The 16,959-nt window shown below is 35.5% G+C and overlaps 1 protein-coding gene across 2 annotated transcripts in view; it reads left to right on the forward strand.

The window, feature by feature from the left end:
* Nucleotides 1-16,959, forward strand: part of LOC150103515 (aquaporin AQPAe.a-like) — a 58,470-nt gene that overhangs the window by 25,978 nt on the left and 15,533 nt on the right. The window contains exon 2 of one of the 2 annotated variants that reach the window (XM_090398258.1): nt 15,118-16,291. In XM_090398258.1, coding sequence (XP_090254384.1) covers nt 15,722-16,291 — 570 coding nt within the window. In that variant the 5' untranslated portion in view covers nt 15,118-15,721. Of the gene's footprint in view, nt 1-14,612; nt 16,292-16,959 lie in introns of those variants that run through there. The other variant, XM_090398259.1, reaches the window with a different exon arrangement.

A 16,959-nucleotide genomic window follows, 5' to 3' on the forward strand; every position in this document is an offset into this window, starting at 1 on the left:
ATTTTGAATAAAACGATTAAGAATTAAAATTATTTAAGATATCAAATTCACACCAATAATTATTTAATTGAATAATATTATAAATAATAAAACAGGGTCCAATTTATTGATTTCGCCAGCTCCATAGAGACACAAATATTCCATATATTCTCTCTTATCTACAATCCTTAGCTTCCAAGTTTTTTCTAAAGACGTCCACACACCCCAATGATTTGATTCAACAAGCTGCAGCATATGAGCCAACGGACATATTCAAATATAGAAGACCAAAAACTATATTAGCCTCCTATAACGATGCATAATCTCCATGCCCATTCAGGGCGAGCAAACTGCTCGTAAATTTTACCCTCACTGTAACCACGACAGATAGCGGGGAATATGAAAAGCATCTTGCTTCACCCTTAAAGACATAAATGTCAATTGTCAATTGTCAATTTATTGATTTCGACTAGAATTCGTATTTTCTCGAATAACAATAACAATATTTTAATATAGCAAATGCTTATGTTCTTAAGGGGCACCTGATATAGAAACACTGGCCTCTCCGGTAATTTAAATTTATATGAATACAAATTAAAATATGAATGAATATGTATTCAGACATCCCTAAAAGAATAGTAAATTACAAGAGGAATTTAAAACCGAACTGTAGCATAAATTAGACTAAAAATGTATGGAAAATTTTTCAACAGAAGGGATTAAAGTAAAGATTAAAAATATAAGGACTTTTAAAAACAACAACAGAGGAATACATACTGTGGTGAGATAATAGGATTTCCATGAAAAATAAACGAATAAAATTAAAATAAAATTAAAAATAATAAAAATCTCATTATTGTTATTATTTATTTATCTTCACTGTATTCCCTTGTGGTAAAAAATTAAATTAATTGAAATAAAATTAAATTAAAAAATGGATTATAAAAAATCTCCATCCATTTTTAATCTAATGCATGCTACAGTTCGGTTTTAAATTCCTCTTGTATTATTATCCTTGTATGAGTTAGGTTAATGATTTTCATATTTGCCAACGATGTCCCATAAAAATTTACGTGCGAAAAATTTTCAAAGTTAACAAGACAAGAACGCGATCTTCCCCAAGATACGTCTGAAAATACATAATTTATGTTTTAATTTTTATTCATAAAAATCTCAGGAAAAACCAGTACAGCTATGGTGGGGGGGGGGGGTTGTCCCTTAAGAGCATAAACATTTGCTATATTATAATAATTATATTTTAAAGGAGAAACACGAAAATTTTTCAGAAATATAACATCTTTTCAATGAACTTTTAAAATATTTACCGATATATATTAAGAACATCCACCATCTTACAATTGATACCAGAAGGCGAACCCTAATATCGGATATGTCCACCTTTCGCTTCGATCATCTCCTGCACCCTTTAAGGGAGGCTTTCCACCAATGTGCGACAGACATCAGGTGGAAATTGTCTCCATTCCTTCATCAAAGCGGCACTGAGTTCAGCGACAGATCGAGGACGTGATGCTCTGGACCTCAATTGTAGCTCCAATTCGTCCCAAAGGTGTTCGATGGGGTTGAATTAAGGACTCTGCACAGGCTACGGCAGTTGTTTAACACCCATATCCTCATAACGGTTACAACTTTGTGGCATGGGGCATTGTTGTCTTGATAGAAACACAAGTCCGTTCATTAAAATCTCCACAGTGTAGGAAGCACCTAACCAGAATATCAAGCTACTGAGCTGTCTTCATGGAACCATGAACAATGACCAGTGGTCCCACTCCAAAGCAGCTTAATGCACCCCACACCAATACTCCTTCACCACCAAACCTTACTGTGAATACAACATACTGTGGTAACAATCATTCACCAGGCTGCCTCCGCACCCACACCCAGCAGTCATCAGACTAGAAACAGGAGAACCGTGATTCATTACTCCAAAATACCGTTTTCCACTGGTCAACTGTCCAGTTCACACGCTCTTTGCACCAGGCCAGGCAAGCCAGTTTGTTCGCTGCTGTAATGTTCGGCTTGGGTGCAGCTGTTCTTCCGTGGAAACCCAGTAAATGGAGTTCTTTTCGAACCGTATTAGTGCTCATCATGGTGCTACTGGCGCTCTGGAACTCATCACGGAATGTCTGTGCTGATCGTAGCTGGTTTTTGCATGCCGCTCATTTTAACACCCTCCTGTCCCCTTCAGTCATTTTTGGAGTCCTCGCTGGGTATTTTTCTGCACTAGTGATGCAAGAACGTTTCGATTTGTTGATCGCATCGCCAACTCTTGATTTTTGATACTCCAGTTGAGCGGCAATGGCACGTATGGACATGCCACCAAAGGGACAGCCCACGATGACGCCACTCTCGAAGTCACTGAGTTCACGTCGTGTTGCCATACCACCTGAATTCAACTGCTACGATGGAATACTACTACTACCTGCTATCAGTGCACCGTTTTTTTTTTATTATTAACAAACCTGGAATGTTCCATAACTTCAAATAACAGGGGTAGCTCCACAATCATTGGTAGATAGTCATCATCGTCATCATCATATTCCTGGTATATATCCTCAAGGAGGGTGTACTGGATATGATAGTACTACATGAAAAATTTACATCATTACTAACTTCCTATCTACAATTTTCCTCCAAATCAGTCTGTTACTTGTCAAGACTCGGACATTATCAGATCTTACACTTCTATCTTCTAAGGCACATTGTACTGTATCAATCCACCTATATTTTGGTCTTCCTCTGGGTTGTTTTCCTGCCACCCTGGCAGAGAACACGTCTTTTGCCAATCTTTCCTCTCCCATTCTGTTTAAGTGACCATACCACCTGAGATTAGCTCTGCTGACGCATTTCTGGATTCTGACAATGCCAAGTTCTTTCCTCATATCCATAAGTTAAAATTGTCTTGTAGACAGCTAATTTGGCGTTTTGGCTAATTTCTCTCTTTTTCCATATAAATTCATTCAGTTGACTTCCTACTATACCAGTTTTCTTGATTCTGTTGTATATTTCCATATCACTAAAAATCGTGCCTAAGTAGCTGAAATGTTCTATAGGTTCTCCATTCACAATGCAGTTGATATTTTCAATGATTCTGCCTATTTTCATTGTATTTGTCGTGTTATTGCCGACCTTTTTACCAAATCTATTAGAACAGTTATTCAACTAGCAAGGGAATCTTGCAGACTTGTTGCAGATTTATTTAGAGGTATAACATCATCTGCATAGAGTAAAGAGTTAAGATTAACATTGCCAATTTTGATATCATATTTAATACCACTTTCCTTCATAATGTGATCCATATAGATAATGAATAACAGATGGAATAATGTACATCCTTGTCTCACACCAGATTTAACATTAAACCATCTTCCTGTACTTCCTTCAATTCTAACTGCTGACTTACAACTCAAATAAAGACTAAGTATTGCTTGATATAATGCCCCATTGACACCATATAACTGTAGCATTTTGAATAGCTTCTCTCTTGGCATCTTGTCATATGCTTTTACCAGATCCACAAAACTTAAATACAGATCTTTGTTATATTCCCATACTTTCTCAACTATTTGTCGTAAAGTGAAGATTTTTTTCTACAATTCTTCTCAACCGTTTCTCCAGTATGCTTGCATAGATCTTGCCAAGAACACTCAGTAGGGAAATAAATCTGTAATTCTCACATTCAGTTTTATTTCCCTTTTTATAGATGGGTACTATGAGAGCTCTACTCCAATCATCGGGAATTCGTCCCTCTGTCCAGGCCTTCTCAACTATGCAGTGCAGCCACTGTAAGACTCTTATCCCACCATACTTCAGTATTTCTGGTCGAATATCATCTACTGCTGCTGCCTTTCCATATTTCAAGCCTTTGATGGCTTTTTCTACTTCAAGCATGGATATGTATTCCTGACTGCGTGCCTGGTCAGTGTTTTTTACCACTGTGATGTCATCAGTGCTTGTTTCATTTAGCAATTTTTCGAAGTAATTACTCCATACTTCAAGGATATCTTTTTCTCCTGTTTTCATGTCACCTTTTTCATCCCTAATTTCTTTTACAGCACACTTTCCTCCATTTCTTAGCTTGTTCAACAACCTCCAAAATATCTTACCACCTTCTTGATATTTATTTTCTATGTTATTGCCAAAGTCTTCCCATGACTTTTGTTTAGCTAGTTTTACACAGTGTTTAGCTTTCTTACATTTGTCTTTGGATTCTCTAAGAGCAAAAGCTGACTTATTTGCCAGGAACTTTTGATATGCTTTCTTCTTTTCTGTCGCTGCCTCTTTAACTTTCTGTGTCCACCATGGAGTTCTGATTTTTCTATCCTTACAGACAACCTCACCACATGCCTCTCTGGCTCAATCAATCAGTATTTTCTTCAGGGACTGCCACTGAATCTCCAAGGTTTGGTTGCTGTTCTCAAACTCTTTAATTTTTTCTTGAATAATGTTTGTGTATTTTTAGTCTACAGTTCACATCTGAGAGCTGCTCAACTTTAATTCGCTTTAAAACTTTCTTACATGTTATTCTTTTCAATATGAAATTCAATTTTATCCTGCTCAAGACTAAATAGTGATCACTTCCAATTTCAAATCCTCTGTACACTCTGGTGTCCTGCACCAGGGAGAAAACATCACTATCAACGATAACATAGTCAATGAGACTTTTCTTATTCCTTGCCTCTTCTCTCCATGTGAATTTGTGCACATTTTTATGTTGCAACATTCTGTTAGTAATATCCAGTCCATGTCCTTAGCAGAAATCCAAGAGGTATTTGCCATTATTATTATCTTTGCTCTTTTCTCCAAATTTTCCCAAAACATTTTTGCATGTCTCACAATCATTTCCTACTCTGCTATTTTGATCCTTAACAAGGACCAATTTTTCCTTTTTCATTGTGTCAGTTGCATTCTCTAAAACCTCAAAAAATTCCTCCACTTCTACCTTTGTGCCTATGGTCCCACCTTCTGTGGGACCATAGGCACAAATAAGTCTCATTGTCCAGTTCCCCATTCTGATATTTGTCCACATCACTCTATTTGGTACTGGGACCATTCAAGAAGATTAACCTCGTATTTAGTGTTGAATACTATGGCTACTCCTTCTTTTTCTTGATTGTCATTGTCTGAATATAACATTTTGTAGTTATTGCTCAGAAAGATCTCACACCAGTTTTTGCCTTTTTTTTGTTTTCCGTCACCCCTATTATGTCGATCTGGTATTATCCAATTCCTCAGCTAGCCTCCCTTGGCCATTTAGGCTTCTTATGTTGATAGTACCGATCTTGAACTTTGTTGATGCTCAGTTGGGGGTGGATTTTTAGGATTGGTAGATAGTGTATAATGATAATAATGACATGAAGTTCAGATAACATTGGGAAATGCGCAGTTATATTATTAACAACTGTTAACTTTGAATAAGTTATCATACTACAAGGATTAGACATATAAAGCGTATGCAGCACCAGAAGTGGACTGAGAATACATTACAAATCAGAGCGTTCGTTACGATTAGTCCACCTTACCAATCAGTATGTCCAAATAACTGAGAGCATTGGCCATTTGGGTTATTAACCCCACTTCTGATTGTTTTGCTAATTACACGTCGTGTTTTCTTTAAGTCAAATGAAGATCTGATGATAACCAACAGAAAATGGTAAAATTCTATGACACATTTTAAAAAAAAAAATGAGCTTCTTAGTTTACATTTTTTATTTATTATTTCTAATATAATGAACCTAAACAATTACAATGTAGTATTTAGTGCTGATTTATTTATTTTTTATTTTGAAGTTATTTATTTATTTATTTTGTTAATTTCAGTGGTGGCGCTGTGAAGAATTTTTTTCTTCTTCTGTATAAGTAAAATGTATTATTTTATTTCGTAAATTATAATTACTAAAATATCACTGTTGCTAAAAAATTTATAACAAGAATATTTAAAAACATTCACTACTCTTACTTTAATTCTAATTTCGTAAGAAGATGCGACAAGACGACTTTGTTTAGTTCTCCGAAACGTTTGTAGGAATACGTCTAAAGATAATAAATGAAGATTTCACTAATTAGCCATTGTTATTTATTTAGTTAATTCAAGACTCCTGTTCAGGAAGTAAACATAGCATTTCCATATAACCGGACTGCTTCACTGAAAGAGACAGAGTTAAAAAAAAAAAAAAAAAAAAAAAAAAAAAAAAAAAAAACTCGTCTTATAATTCATATCATGAAGATGCATTGGAGATTTCCACCTGTTTTCAAAACGAAAAATAAGCAACTGGAGCTAACGTTAAAGTGTTTATATTTTTGCACTAAAACAGTTAACAAGCCTGTTTTAGATAATAATGAATAATCTGTATTGGACTGGGTACAAAATATAAGCACGCATCTAAACTAACTACAAGTCAAGAAATACACTGCTTGGAAAGAAGTCAGCGAACCCTCCCATGTACGTCTATCTGTTCGGCAAATTGTTGACAAATTGGGCCATCCCAGGTCAATAATCAGTGATACCGTATCGCAATACTATAATGAGATGGAAGTCAGTTGCAAGTGCCACTCGCAGTGGACGACCCACCACACTCACCGAACGTGACCTCAGGATACAACGAAGGATAATATGTAAAAACCGCCATTCGTTGGCCGACACGTTGCAGAATTCCAGTCATCGACTGAAACACGAATCTGCACAAAAACAATCAGAACTGAGGAACACGACATGGATTTCCACGGTAGGACTGCAACATGCAAACCCCACATGACTCAAACCATACAGCGCCGTCTTTAGTAGTGCAAATATATTAAATATGGAGCGACGATTCACCAGGGTGCATTAACCCTTACTATCAAATTTAGAGGTAGCGATGGGATGGTTTGGTCCTGTTTTTTTCTGGTTTGACCTCGGACCTGTGTTTGGATTGCCACGAACATTGAACTCCATATCTGAGTTCAATGTTCTAGTGAGGTATCTGAATATTCCGGACAATGCAATGCTTCCTACTTTGTGGTGTTTCTACAGAAATGACCATTGGCCCTTTCAGCAAGACAATGTACCGTGTCATAAGGTTGCTGCTGTAACTGTGTGGTCCGCCCCACAACAGTCCAGGACCTTATTATGCCTACAGGAAGAATGGCCCAAACTTCCTATTGATTGCTATCCCACGCTTGTGGAAAGTAGGCTCCATAGGATTTCTGTAGTCATTGCAGCGAAAGGAGGTCTTACCTCTTATTAGGCTTCTTTCCAAGGAGTATAGTTTTCTCCGTTGGCTTCTTTCCAAGGAGTATAGTTTCAATATACTAGTGAACCATTCTACGAAAAGTAGGTATAACCTTCTCATTACTTCTGTACCAGAAAAAGGAAGACCCAGGGTGTTGCCTTTGTATCTCGCTCCAAGCTCTCTGCATAATTACCAGATTTGGCTTTGTGTGAGAGCATCTTTTATACACAAACCATATTTCGAATCAGAATGAAACAATTTTAGTAAAGACATAATTAAGTTCATGAGCCAAGGACCTTATGACAGACTGAATGGATGGGAATTGTCTTTGCTGTTTCTAGTGTTACAGCTTTGTACGTTGGTAGATAAAACATGATCCTCCGTAGCTCAGTCAGTATAGATGAAACCCTTCAGTCGGAAAGACCTGGGTTCGATTCCCGTCCATGATGCGAGGAACCTTTATTCTGGTCTCTTTCGACTAAAGGTGAGTTAATCGGTCTCATACGAAGGTAGGAGGTTTTTCACCCGGAAACTCGGTTTTTTCGTCCCCCTAGAACAAGAAAACTGGTCGCGTGAATACACATGATCATGAATACGTCCCAGCCATATGCCGCTCCCGAGCCGGGATAAAATTGTTCGGGGGGGGGGGACAGTGGTGAACTACCCTGTAAAACGTTTCACCAGGAATACTTTGTAGGACCTACAAAAGTCACCTACGGTCAGAAACGACTGAAAAGGAAAAATCCACCACGACCACCAGACAAAACATAAAGAAGATACGTCTTAATACTGTGAGTCCTTTTTCTCAATTGTTTCGTAGAAGGCTCTTCTATAAGAACAATAGTCTAAATTTAAACATTCTAAATGTTCTCCTTGTTTCGAATGTTGAAACACTGCGACAAATATATCTGTTAAACAAATTATTGCAATACAATATAGTCTATGATAGGTGTAATTTGCGAATAATTAGCATCAAGTGTAGTTTTCATTTTCAGGCTTAGCGCACTCGAATTACTAAGTGACTCATAAGCCTCTCTGGGCAGATAAAGTCCACAGATTTTGAAGGTCTGCGTTATGGTTGAATGTCCCTTGCTTATGCAGGAAAAGATAGCGGAATCATTACAGCAGCAGCAATGCATTCGCAGTATATTGTATCATAATTCATACTTTTACTAAGAAAAACAGTTCTTATTAGCAATTATCAGCTTACTTTGCTTAGTTAGAAGCCTTGGTAATTATCATTGCACAAGAATTATGCAATATTTTAAAAAATAAGCATTATTAAGTGGAATGTGCTCCAGAAGATGTGTTCGGTGCAAAGATTGCAAATGGGTTTACGATGACGTATGACAAACACTGTTACCTTTACAAAGAACTTCCCAGATGATAATTATTAAAATAAGAAGCCAATACTGACGATCTGAACGTATTAGGCTTGATATATATGACATATTTAAGTTCAGTTCTCTTCAGTGATGAGTCTGTGAACTCCCTAAGGATTGATTATGTTATAAATCCCAATTGTACTATTCTACTGTTTGTACGTAGAGTAAATATTTTAAAATGTATACGATTATGATTTCTTTAGAGCCGATATGGATATCAGACCAGCTGGCCATAAAGGATAAAAAACACAATTAAAAATTTAAATATCGTACTTTGGAGACTGTTCTGTGATTCTGACATAATTCATGAATTCCAGTATATGATGCACATTATGCATTTAGGCTTAAAAATGCCCTTTAACTTCGTTAGGCTTACCAAACACACATACCATCGAATTATAAACTTTTATTTAAAACAATGGTTTCCGTATAGACATGCGACTGCCAATATCTATCCTCTTCAATGCTCTGTCCTTCAAGCCTTCTCAGACGACGGCGATCTCGTTCATGACAGACTGTCTTAGGCCATAGTTACGCCTGTTAGACAAGCAATGTGGGTTATTTTTCCACTGATTAAACACTCCGGATATCTCACCTTTTGAGAAACTAGTCAGCTCTGCTGTTTTCAAAATCGCGGCTCCAGTCAGACGGACACCCACAATAAGTCCTTTATCGAACTCCGAAAGATCCCAGCCTGGAACGCGTGGTGACCCAAGTATTTTGCATGTACGCTGCGTAAGTGACGTTTATGAATTAGGAACCTGCACAAAGGGCCCTGATTAATAACGGAATGATTGAGGACAATCATAAAAGAAAACGTCTCAGAAAAAAAAAACTTTTTATATAATTAAACCATTTTTATTATTATAACTGAGCCAGAAGCTGTTTTTGATTTATGTTCTATAAACATCTAATTTTTATTTTACGTAATTTTATCATTAAAATGCTCCAATTACACCATTTTATTAAAGATCCTAAATACCAAATGTCAATAAATTCTACCTATCCAGTTCGAGTTCGTTTTGCATCACTGCAAAAAAAAAATCTTCAAATAAAAATTGAAAGAACTCAATAAATGTTTACGAGAATTGTAATATCATATTTCAATCACCTCTGTCTAGAGAGTTGGTGAACAATTTGTGAACCAACTGACAGGCAGAAAATGCGTTTGACCTTGAAATGGTCGTTGGTAATGTGTAATCTTTGGAAGAGTTGATGCAACTGTCCAGCTAACGCTTCAACTTTGAAATGTGACAGCTCGTAATAGCTATATTTAGAGCGCCACCCGACTCAATATGAGCGATAGCAAGTATTTAAATGATGAATTAACATTGGCCAAAAATGACGTCATTACTGGGGATGGCCATCGAGAGCGACAACATGGTTATCGTGGAAAGAATAAAAACTTACCTGATGCTGATATTATTGCCACTGCTAATGATAATATTTCGAATGCAAACTGTACAATAGACAAGAATAAATTGTATTGGTCAAAAAAGGTACAATTTTATTGATGGACAAAATTAATAACTTACATGAGTAATGAGTATTTAGTCAGTGTAATGCAAAAGAACCAACGCATGACTTTCTGTAAATTTATTCTGTATTTATTATATATATATTTATAATTTTTTTATTATTTTTTTATTATTATTTTTTATTGATCTGTTAAAATATTTACAGATACAATAAACATCTTGAGTGACATTGCAAATTATAGTTTTACAGAATTCAGCACAAAGTGCTACATTTTCTACATTGGATTTCAATTAAAATTTTTAAAAGTACTTTTTTGCCTCTGTATTATGTATTTACAACACATGTTCTTCTAATATTTGCAATAAAGATTATACAGAATATTTGAATATTGAATATACTTAATAATAATAATAATAATAATAATAATAATATTTTTATTGTTCTTTCAAATATTTACATATGTACAATGATCATCTATTCAGTATATTATTTTACAAGGTTCAGCACTTTGTGCTACATATAATGAGATTTAAATAGTAATGATGATAACAGTTTTTTTATATAACAATCATAATAATAATTTACAATTATATTGTTCAGAGTTACATAAGTTGTATAATATTACATGTTGTGGTTTACTATTTTTTTTTTTTCAAGTTTGAAAAGGTGTGATTATACAACAGTATTTAAGTTCTTAAATCTTAAGAACTTAAATACTGTTGTATAATCACATCTTTTCAAACTTGAAAAAAAAAAAAATAGTAAACCACAACAGTATTTAATTTTTTTAATAGTCCTTATAAGGACTGGCTTAAAGGGGCGAAGCAAGAATGCTTTTCATATTCCCCGTTATCTGTAGAGGATAGTGTAGGGATAAGGTGTTATTGAGCAATTAAAGCTCTGATCATGGCAGGAGGGTAACAGCAATAGCCAAGCCTCAGTTAGAACTTCATTGGCTACAGCATTGCCATCCATTACCCTCCAAGAGTATTGGATTGAATGAATCAATCAATCACCGCATCTCACGGTCGATTGATTCCCACAACAGTATTTACACATATGCAATCTGAATATTATGTGTCCTTATTTTCGCAAACATACGGTGTAAACTCATGATTTACTTTTAAAATATTTTTTTTTACATTGCATACATTTGTTACAGTTATTATATACATTACATACATTTGTTACAATTATTATATACATTACATTCATTTGTTTACATATGATACATTACTTATATTTGTTTACATGTGATATTTACATTACGTACATTGGTTTACATATAATACATACATTGGTTTCTTGTGATACGTACATTACATGCATTTGGTTACATGTGATACATCTTGGATGAGAACTAATTTTTTTCCTTTCATCCTCGAAGCTTAAATGTAAGCTTATCTGAGGATGACAACAGTTGGTTATTATGTATTGTTTTCTTTTTTTTTTTTTTTGCTGTGTTAGGATGCTACGGAATCTATGATTGAGAAATTCGCGCGCGCGCATTCACACGCACACTCACGCACGCACACACACACGCGCGCACGCGCACCCCCCCCCACACACACAATAAATTGGAATGTACTGATGCGTCGCTGAGCTGTAAGCCTGAGCGAATATATTGTGTTTCATTAAGTTTGTATGGTATTTTGGGTGCGTGTTTCTTGTTCATAGTATGTCCTTAGAGCTCTTTTCAGGCTATTGTAGTTTGTAAGGTTTCTGTATTCAAAAGGTAATTTGTTTATCATGTCTAGGATGTAGAAGTTTCGCGTGGCCTTTCCGTAGTGATTATTGTATTTATATGTGATATAATTAGTAGTCTGAGGTCTTGTTATACGGTATGTATTTCTAACTGTCCTGTAGTTGGCATCGAAATAATGTTTTAGCAAGGCTGCATAGTGACATAAATGTTTTGCTGTCAGTATTTTGTGTTTTGACATTGCAATGTTTATAAGGTCGTGATTTTCTCTTTGTTCCCAAAAGATCAGTTTTGTCATTTTGTACTGTAGCGACATTAATCTATTTAATTTGTAGGGTGCACAGAAAGCATACGTTGTTATAGCGTATCTTAGTATATTTTGACATAGTGCTTTGTATATTAGTGTTTTTAGGCGTATGGGAACTATCCCGTAATAATAATAATAATAATAATTATTATTATTATTATTATTATTATTATTATTATTATTATTATAAGAGACTTCCAGAGAGTCAGGAATTTATCGATAAGTTCCTAAAATAAATAATGCAGTGTGTAATAACTGAAATAAATAAATAATATAAATAAATAATTAAATAAATAATAAGAAATATTATTTATTGCATTGAACATATAGGTTTTGCTTGATATTTAAATAACTGCAATAAGCAATGAGAATTTGCATTTTATAAATAATTTATTAACGAGTACAGTACAATAAAAACACGAATTCTAAAATAAATTCATGATTTCATGTTATTTTCGTAAGCAAAATCGAATTACTTCAGCTTTTACAATGAAAATTTCCAGAATACAGAGTTCGGATATGTTCGTGAAATAGTCGGGTAGTACGAATGACGTCAGAGTGAAAAACATAAAAACGATTATGTTATTATTAAAATTAAAAGCCTCGTAGTTCCACGGAATTTCTTACTTATTTTACAAGTAAGAACGATCTCTTTCTCTCTTGATTTCGAATAAGTATACTCTTTATTCACTTACAGTTGTCAAAATTAGACCTTCCATAGCGAAAACAACGGAAATTATTTTGATATCAAAGCCATTAAATCTCCGAGTTTTATTAGCTTCCGGAAATCGTTTGGTCTGTTCTTGTCGACTGCAAAACAAAAAACGTAAACGAGATTTTGAAAAGTAAATTCCGTGTAAATAATTTATTAACGAGTACAGTACAATAAAAACACGAATTCTAAAATAAATTCATGATTTCATGTTATTTTCGTAAGCAAAATCGAATTACTTCAGCTTTTACAATGAAAATTTCCAGAATACAGAGTTCGGATATGTTTGTGAAATAGTCGGGTAGTACGAATGACGTCAGAGTGAAAAACATAAAAGCAATTATGTTATTATTAAAATTAAAAGCCTCGTAGTTCCACGGAATTTCTTACTTATTTTACAAGTAAGAACGATCTCTTTCTCTCTTGATTTCGAATAAGTATACTCTTTATTCACTTACAGTTGTCAAAATTAGACCTTCCATAGCGAAAACAACGGAAATTATTTTGATATCAAAGCCATTAAATCTCCGAGTTTTATTAGCTTCCAGAAATCGTTTGGTCTGTTCTTGTCGACTGCAAAACAAAAATCGTAAACGAGATTTTGAAAAGTAAATTCCGTGTTGTTATCTTTTCCTGGAATATTTTTATTGAATGCAGTTACGTTCATATTCTAGAATTTAGTGTACAGAAAAATTATGCACACTACGTTGTAGGTCTTACAGTGTTTTATACAGTCAACGTTTATTGAATTTATTGATTTGTGTGACTGGCTGTGTTGGTCAAATATTTAACTAAGTAAGAAGAAATACCATTTATGTCACCTAATACTGATATTATATTTGAAAGGATTGATTTTGTAGTATTATACGTTCATTAAATTATATGACTCACTGTTTGGATCAAATATTTGTTTGACTAGGTATACTTAGCCTCATCTAATACTGAATAGCATTTTTAGCGCTTTTTTTTTTTTTTTTTTTGGCTAGATGGGCGAAGCAAGAATACTTTTCATATTCCCCGTTATCTGTAGAAGAAAATGTATGGATAGGGTGTTATTGAGCAATAAGCTCTGGTCATGAAAATAAATATCAATATCAATAAATATCAAACATACTATTTTAATATTATTCTACATAAGCTGCAGCTATAAAATAATTTTTATATGATAGTATTTTTTATTTTTAAATATTATATATAAAATTTTATTGTATATTTTATATTTTAATATGTATTTAAAAGTATATGCTAGTCAAAGCTTTGAATTTATATAAATGAAGTTAGTTGGGCTTTATATATATATATATATATATATATATATACCATTTATTTAACTATTCATATTTTAAATTCATATTCCAATAGGACATTTTATGGAAGTAACTGCCATTAAGGAAGTTAATAAACATGACCTTGTGGTATATGAGGTTTTTTTTTTTTTTTTTTTTTTGTGAGCACATTGCTAACAACACGTTGTCAGTGAGACAGTTTGTGATGCAAAAAAAAAAGTATCGATATTTCAGTGTTTACATTATACATCTTTCTAAAACTGAAAGAGGTATCAAGTAAAATATTGAATAGTGTGGAAGATATTCACAAGAAAGCGTTGACCTTTTAGAGGACATTTACAAAACAATTCAACAAAGTTTTGAATAAATGGTAACATTATTAACTTAAATGTGGTTTCCCAAGGTGACTTTTTTTTGGGGGGGGGGGACGGGAAAAGCGTCGATTACATTGTATTAATAAAAACACGATTGTGTGATATGTTAAATAAATATTTACATAAACGTTATATAAATATTTACGTAAAAAGTACTGTTTACATAACAAGTAACTTAATGCAGAAGCTCGCGTTTGAAACTGGGAAATGGTACGAAAATAAACTGCTTGTAATTTTTATTTTCCTGCAGTTAAAATTGGCAAAACTGGTAGTCATTTTTCTAACACTGGTAATCTCTCTTTGTGTTGACAATTTATTCCAATCAGCATCCTTATTTAATTAAGATATATTTAATATTGTTTTATTACTTGAAATTCATGCTCTACACTAGATGTCTTCGAATATATTAGGTTCGCTAATTCAATCGATTTGGAAGTATTCGAATATTTCCAAAGATTATGGTGCTGTTTTCTTTATAAAAAAAATCTATAGAAATATGTCCCATTACTTTATTTGATGCGCTAATAATTGTTTTATGCGTTACTGTTGGACTTTAGCTCTATAATAACTTTATTTAGAATTCTTTGAAGATCTACGAGAAATTCTAATAAATTATTTCAAGTGTTTGATCCATTTATTCTATGAATCAATTGCGCTTTTTTAGGGATAGAGAAAAGCAGCACCCACCCACACCCATCCACCCACCCCCACACACACATAAAAGAGTTCGTGAAGAATGTGAAGAGAAAATACAATTTTCCGATGATACCCAAAAGAAATTCTCATCAAAGAAAGGCATAAAGTTCTGAGCACTCAGTACTGACAGCTCGCTAATCGTTTCCTGTGTGAGAGTTCTTTCTCTTGGCGTGCGCGCTTCTGTGTATGTGTGCGTGTGTGGGAGGAGTATCCTTAGGAGAAAAAGATGACATGCGAAGCATGTGATGATGATGATGATGATGATGATGATGACCGCTGCTTTCTGAGATTCCTTTCCCTCGTGGCGTCCAGCGTTTGTTGATCATCACATTCTCGGGAATGAGCCAGTACGTGACGTCACTTCCTCTTCGAACACCGATGACGGCACTTCCTTTGCCAGTTACGATAACCGACAGTCTCTCCGATTGGTTGCAGATGCCTTCGTCACTACCGCCTACCTGTGTCGGCCTAGAGACCTTTATATATGCATTGTGCCGACAGTCCCTCAACACTTCCAGACATTCGCAGCTCCGACGTGCACACAACAACAACAACAACAAGTGCTCGTAAAAATGGGTCGCGTTCGTCGTTTCCGTGCCGCGTTTGGCATCGATGAGTTGTCCGCAGGCAGCGCCCTATGGAAAGCGCTCATCGCAGAGTTTCTGGGTACAGCTTTGCTGGTGCTCGTCACCTGTGGCTCGTGCACGAACGGCTGGACCGAAAACTTCGTGCCCACCATCGTCCAGATCAGCTTGACATTTGCCTTCACCGTAGCGACCATCGTGCAAGGCATCGGCCACGTCAGCGGAGGTCACGTCAACCCGGCCGTCACTTGCGGGATGCTAGTAACGGGAAAGTGCTCCGTTATCCGAGGATTGCTGTACATCGCGATTCAGAGTGTCGGAGGCATCGCTGGGGCTGCCGTACTGAAAGCAGTGACCCCTGACGAGCATCATTCAACACTGGGAGCCACCTTTCTACACTTCAATCTCACCGTCGTCCAGGGTCTCGCAGTGGAGTTTTTCATCACGTTCATCCTTGTGTTCACCGTGTTCGCCGTCTGCGATTCGAACAGGCTAGATGTTAAGGGGTCTGCACCGGTCGCTATCGGGTTGTCCATCGGCATGTGCCATCTGTGGGCAGTAAGTGAAACTTTTATATTATAAACCTTGATCGATTTAATAAGTGAAAAACATAAATGTTTATCATTTGTAATATATAAACGTAGGCTGTACATATGTTTATATTGAGACGATGGGGAATGTGCTTTCCCCTTCGTTCAGGGTGCTCATACGGGCTGTCCTTCCTCCTCGCACCTCTTTTCTCATCAACGTGCTTGCATAACTCTACATTTTATTACCCGCATGGCCTTGTGGAACAGTTTATTGTTTCTCACTGCGGGGTATCATTTTATTTACTTTCGCCAGCATCTTCTCCCTAGGGAAACGCAACCCGCCGATATCTTTATGACCCATCAGTTGACTTTATCTGTTGAGCCGCATGATGGTTCTTGGAACGATACCCAACCCCATTTAAACTGCTTAGACCAAGTTGCGGCTTTACATTAAACGTAATTATATATTTAAACGCATTTTTTTCGGTCCCAAACCGGCTTCTACTTTGCCATAAAAAAAAATAACTGTTGCGGGCATGTTGACGGTGCGATCAGCCTTTATACAGACCTCCTGAAAGAACCTAATAGAGGTAACCTCCAAATTAAGACAGAACAAAAGTGACCTAAGAACCTTTACTTAACTATAAGGTAGGCGAACGTTTGTGAAGTCAATGACCTTTCTGGCACCATCGTCTG

The sequence above is a fragment of the Typopeltis vanoorti genome, chromosome 9, assembly GCF_054136105.1.
Source record: "Typopeltis vanoorti isolate ZY-2024b chromosome 9, IOZ_Tvanoo_1.0, whole genome shotgun sequence".
NCBI classification, from domain to species: Eukaryota; Metazoa; Arthropoda; class Arachnida; order Uropygi; family Thelyphonidae; genus Typopeltis; species Typopeltis vanoorti.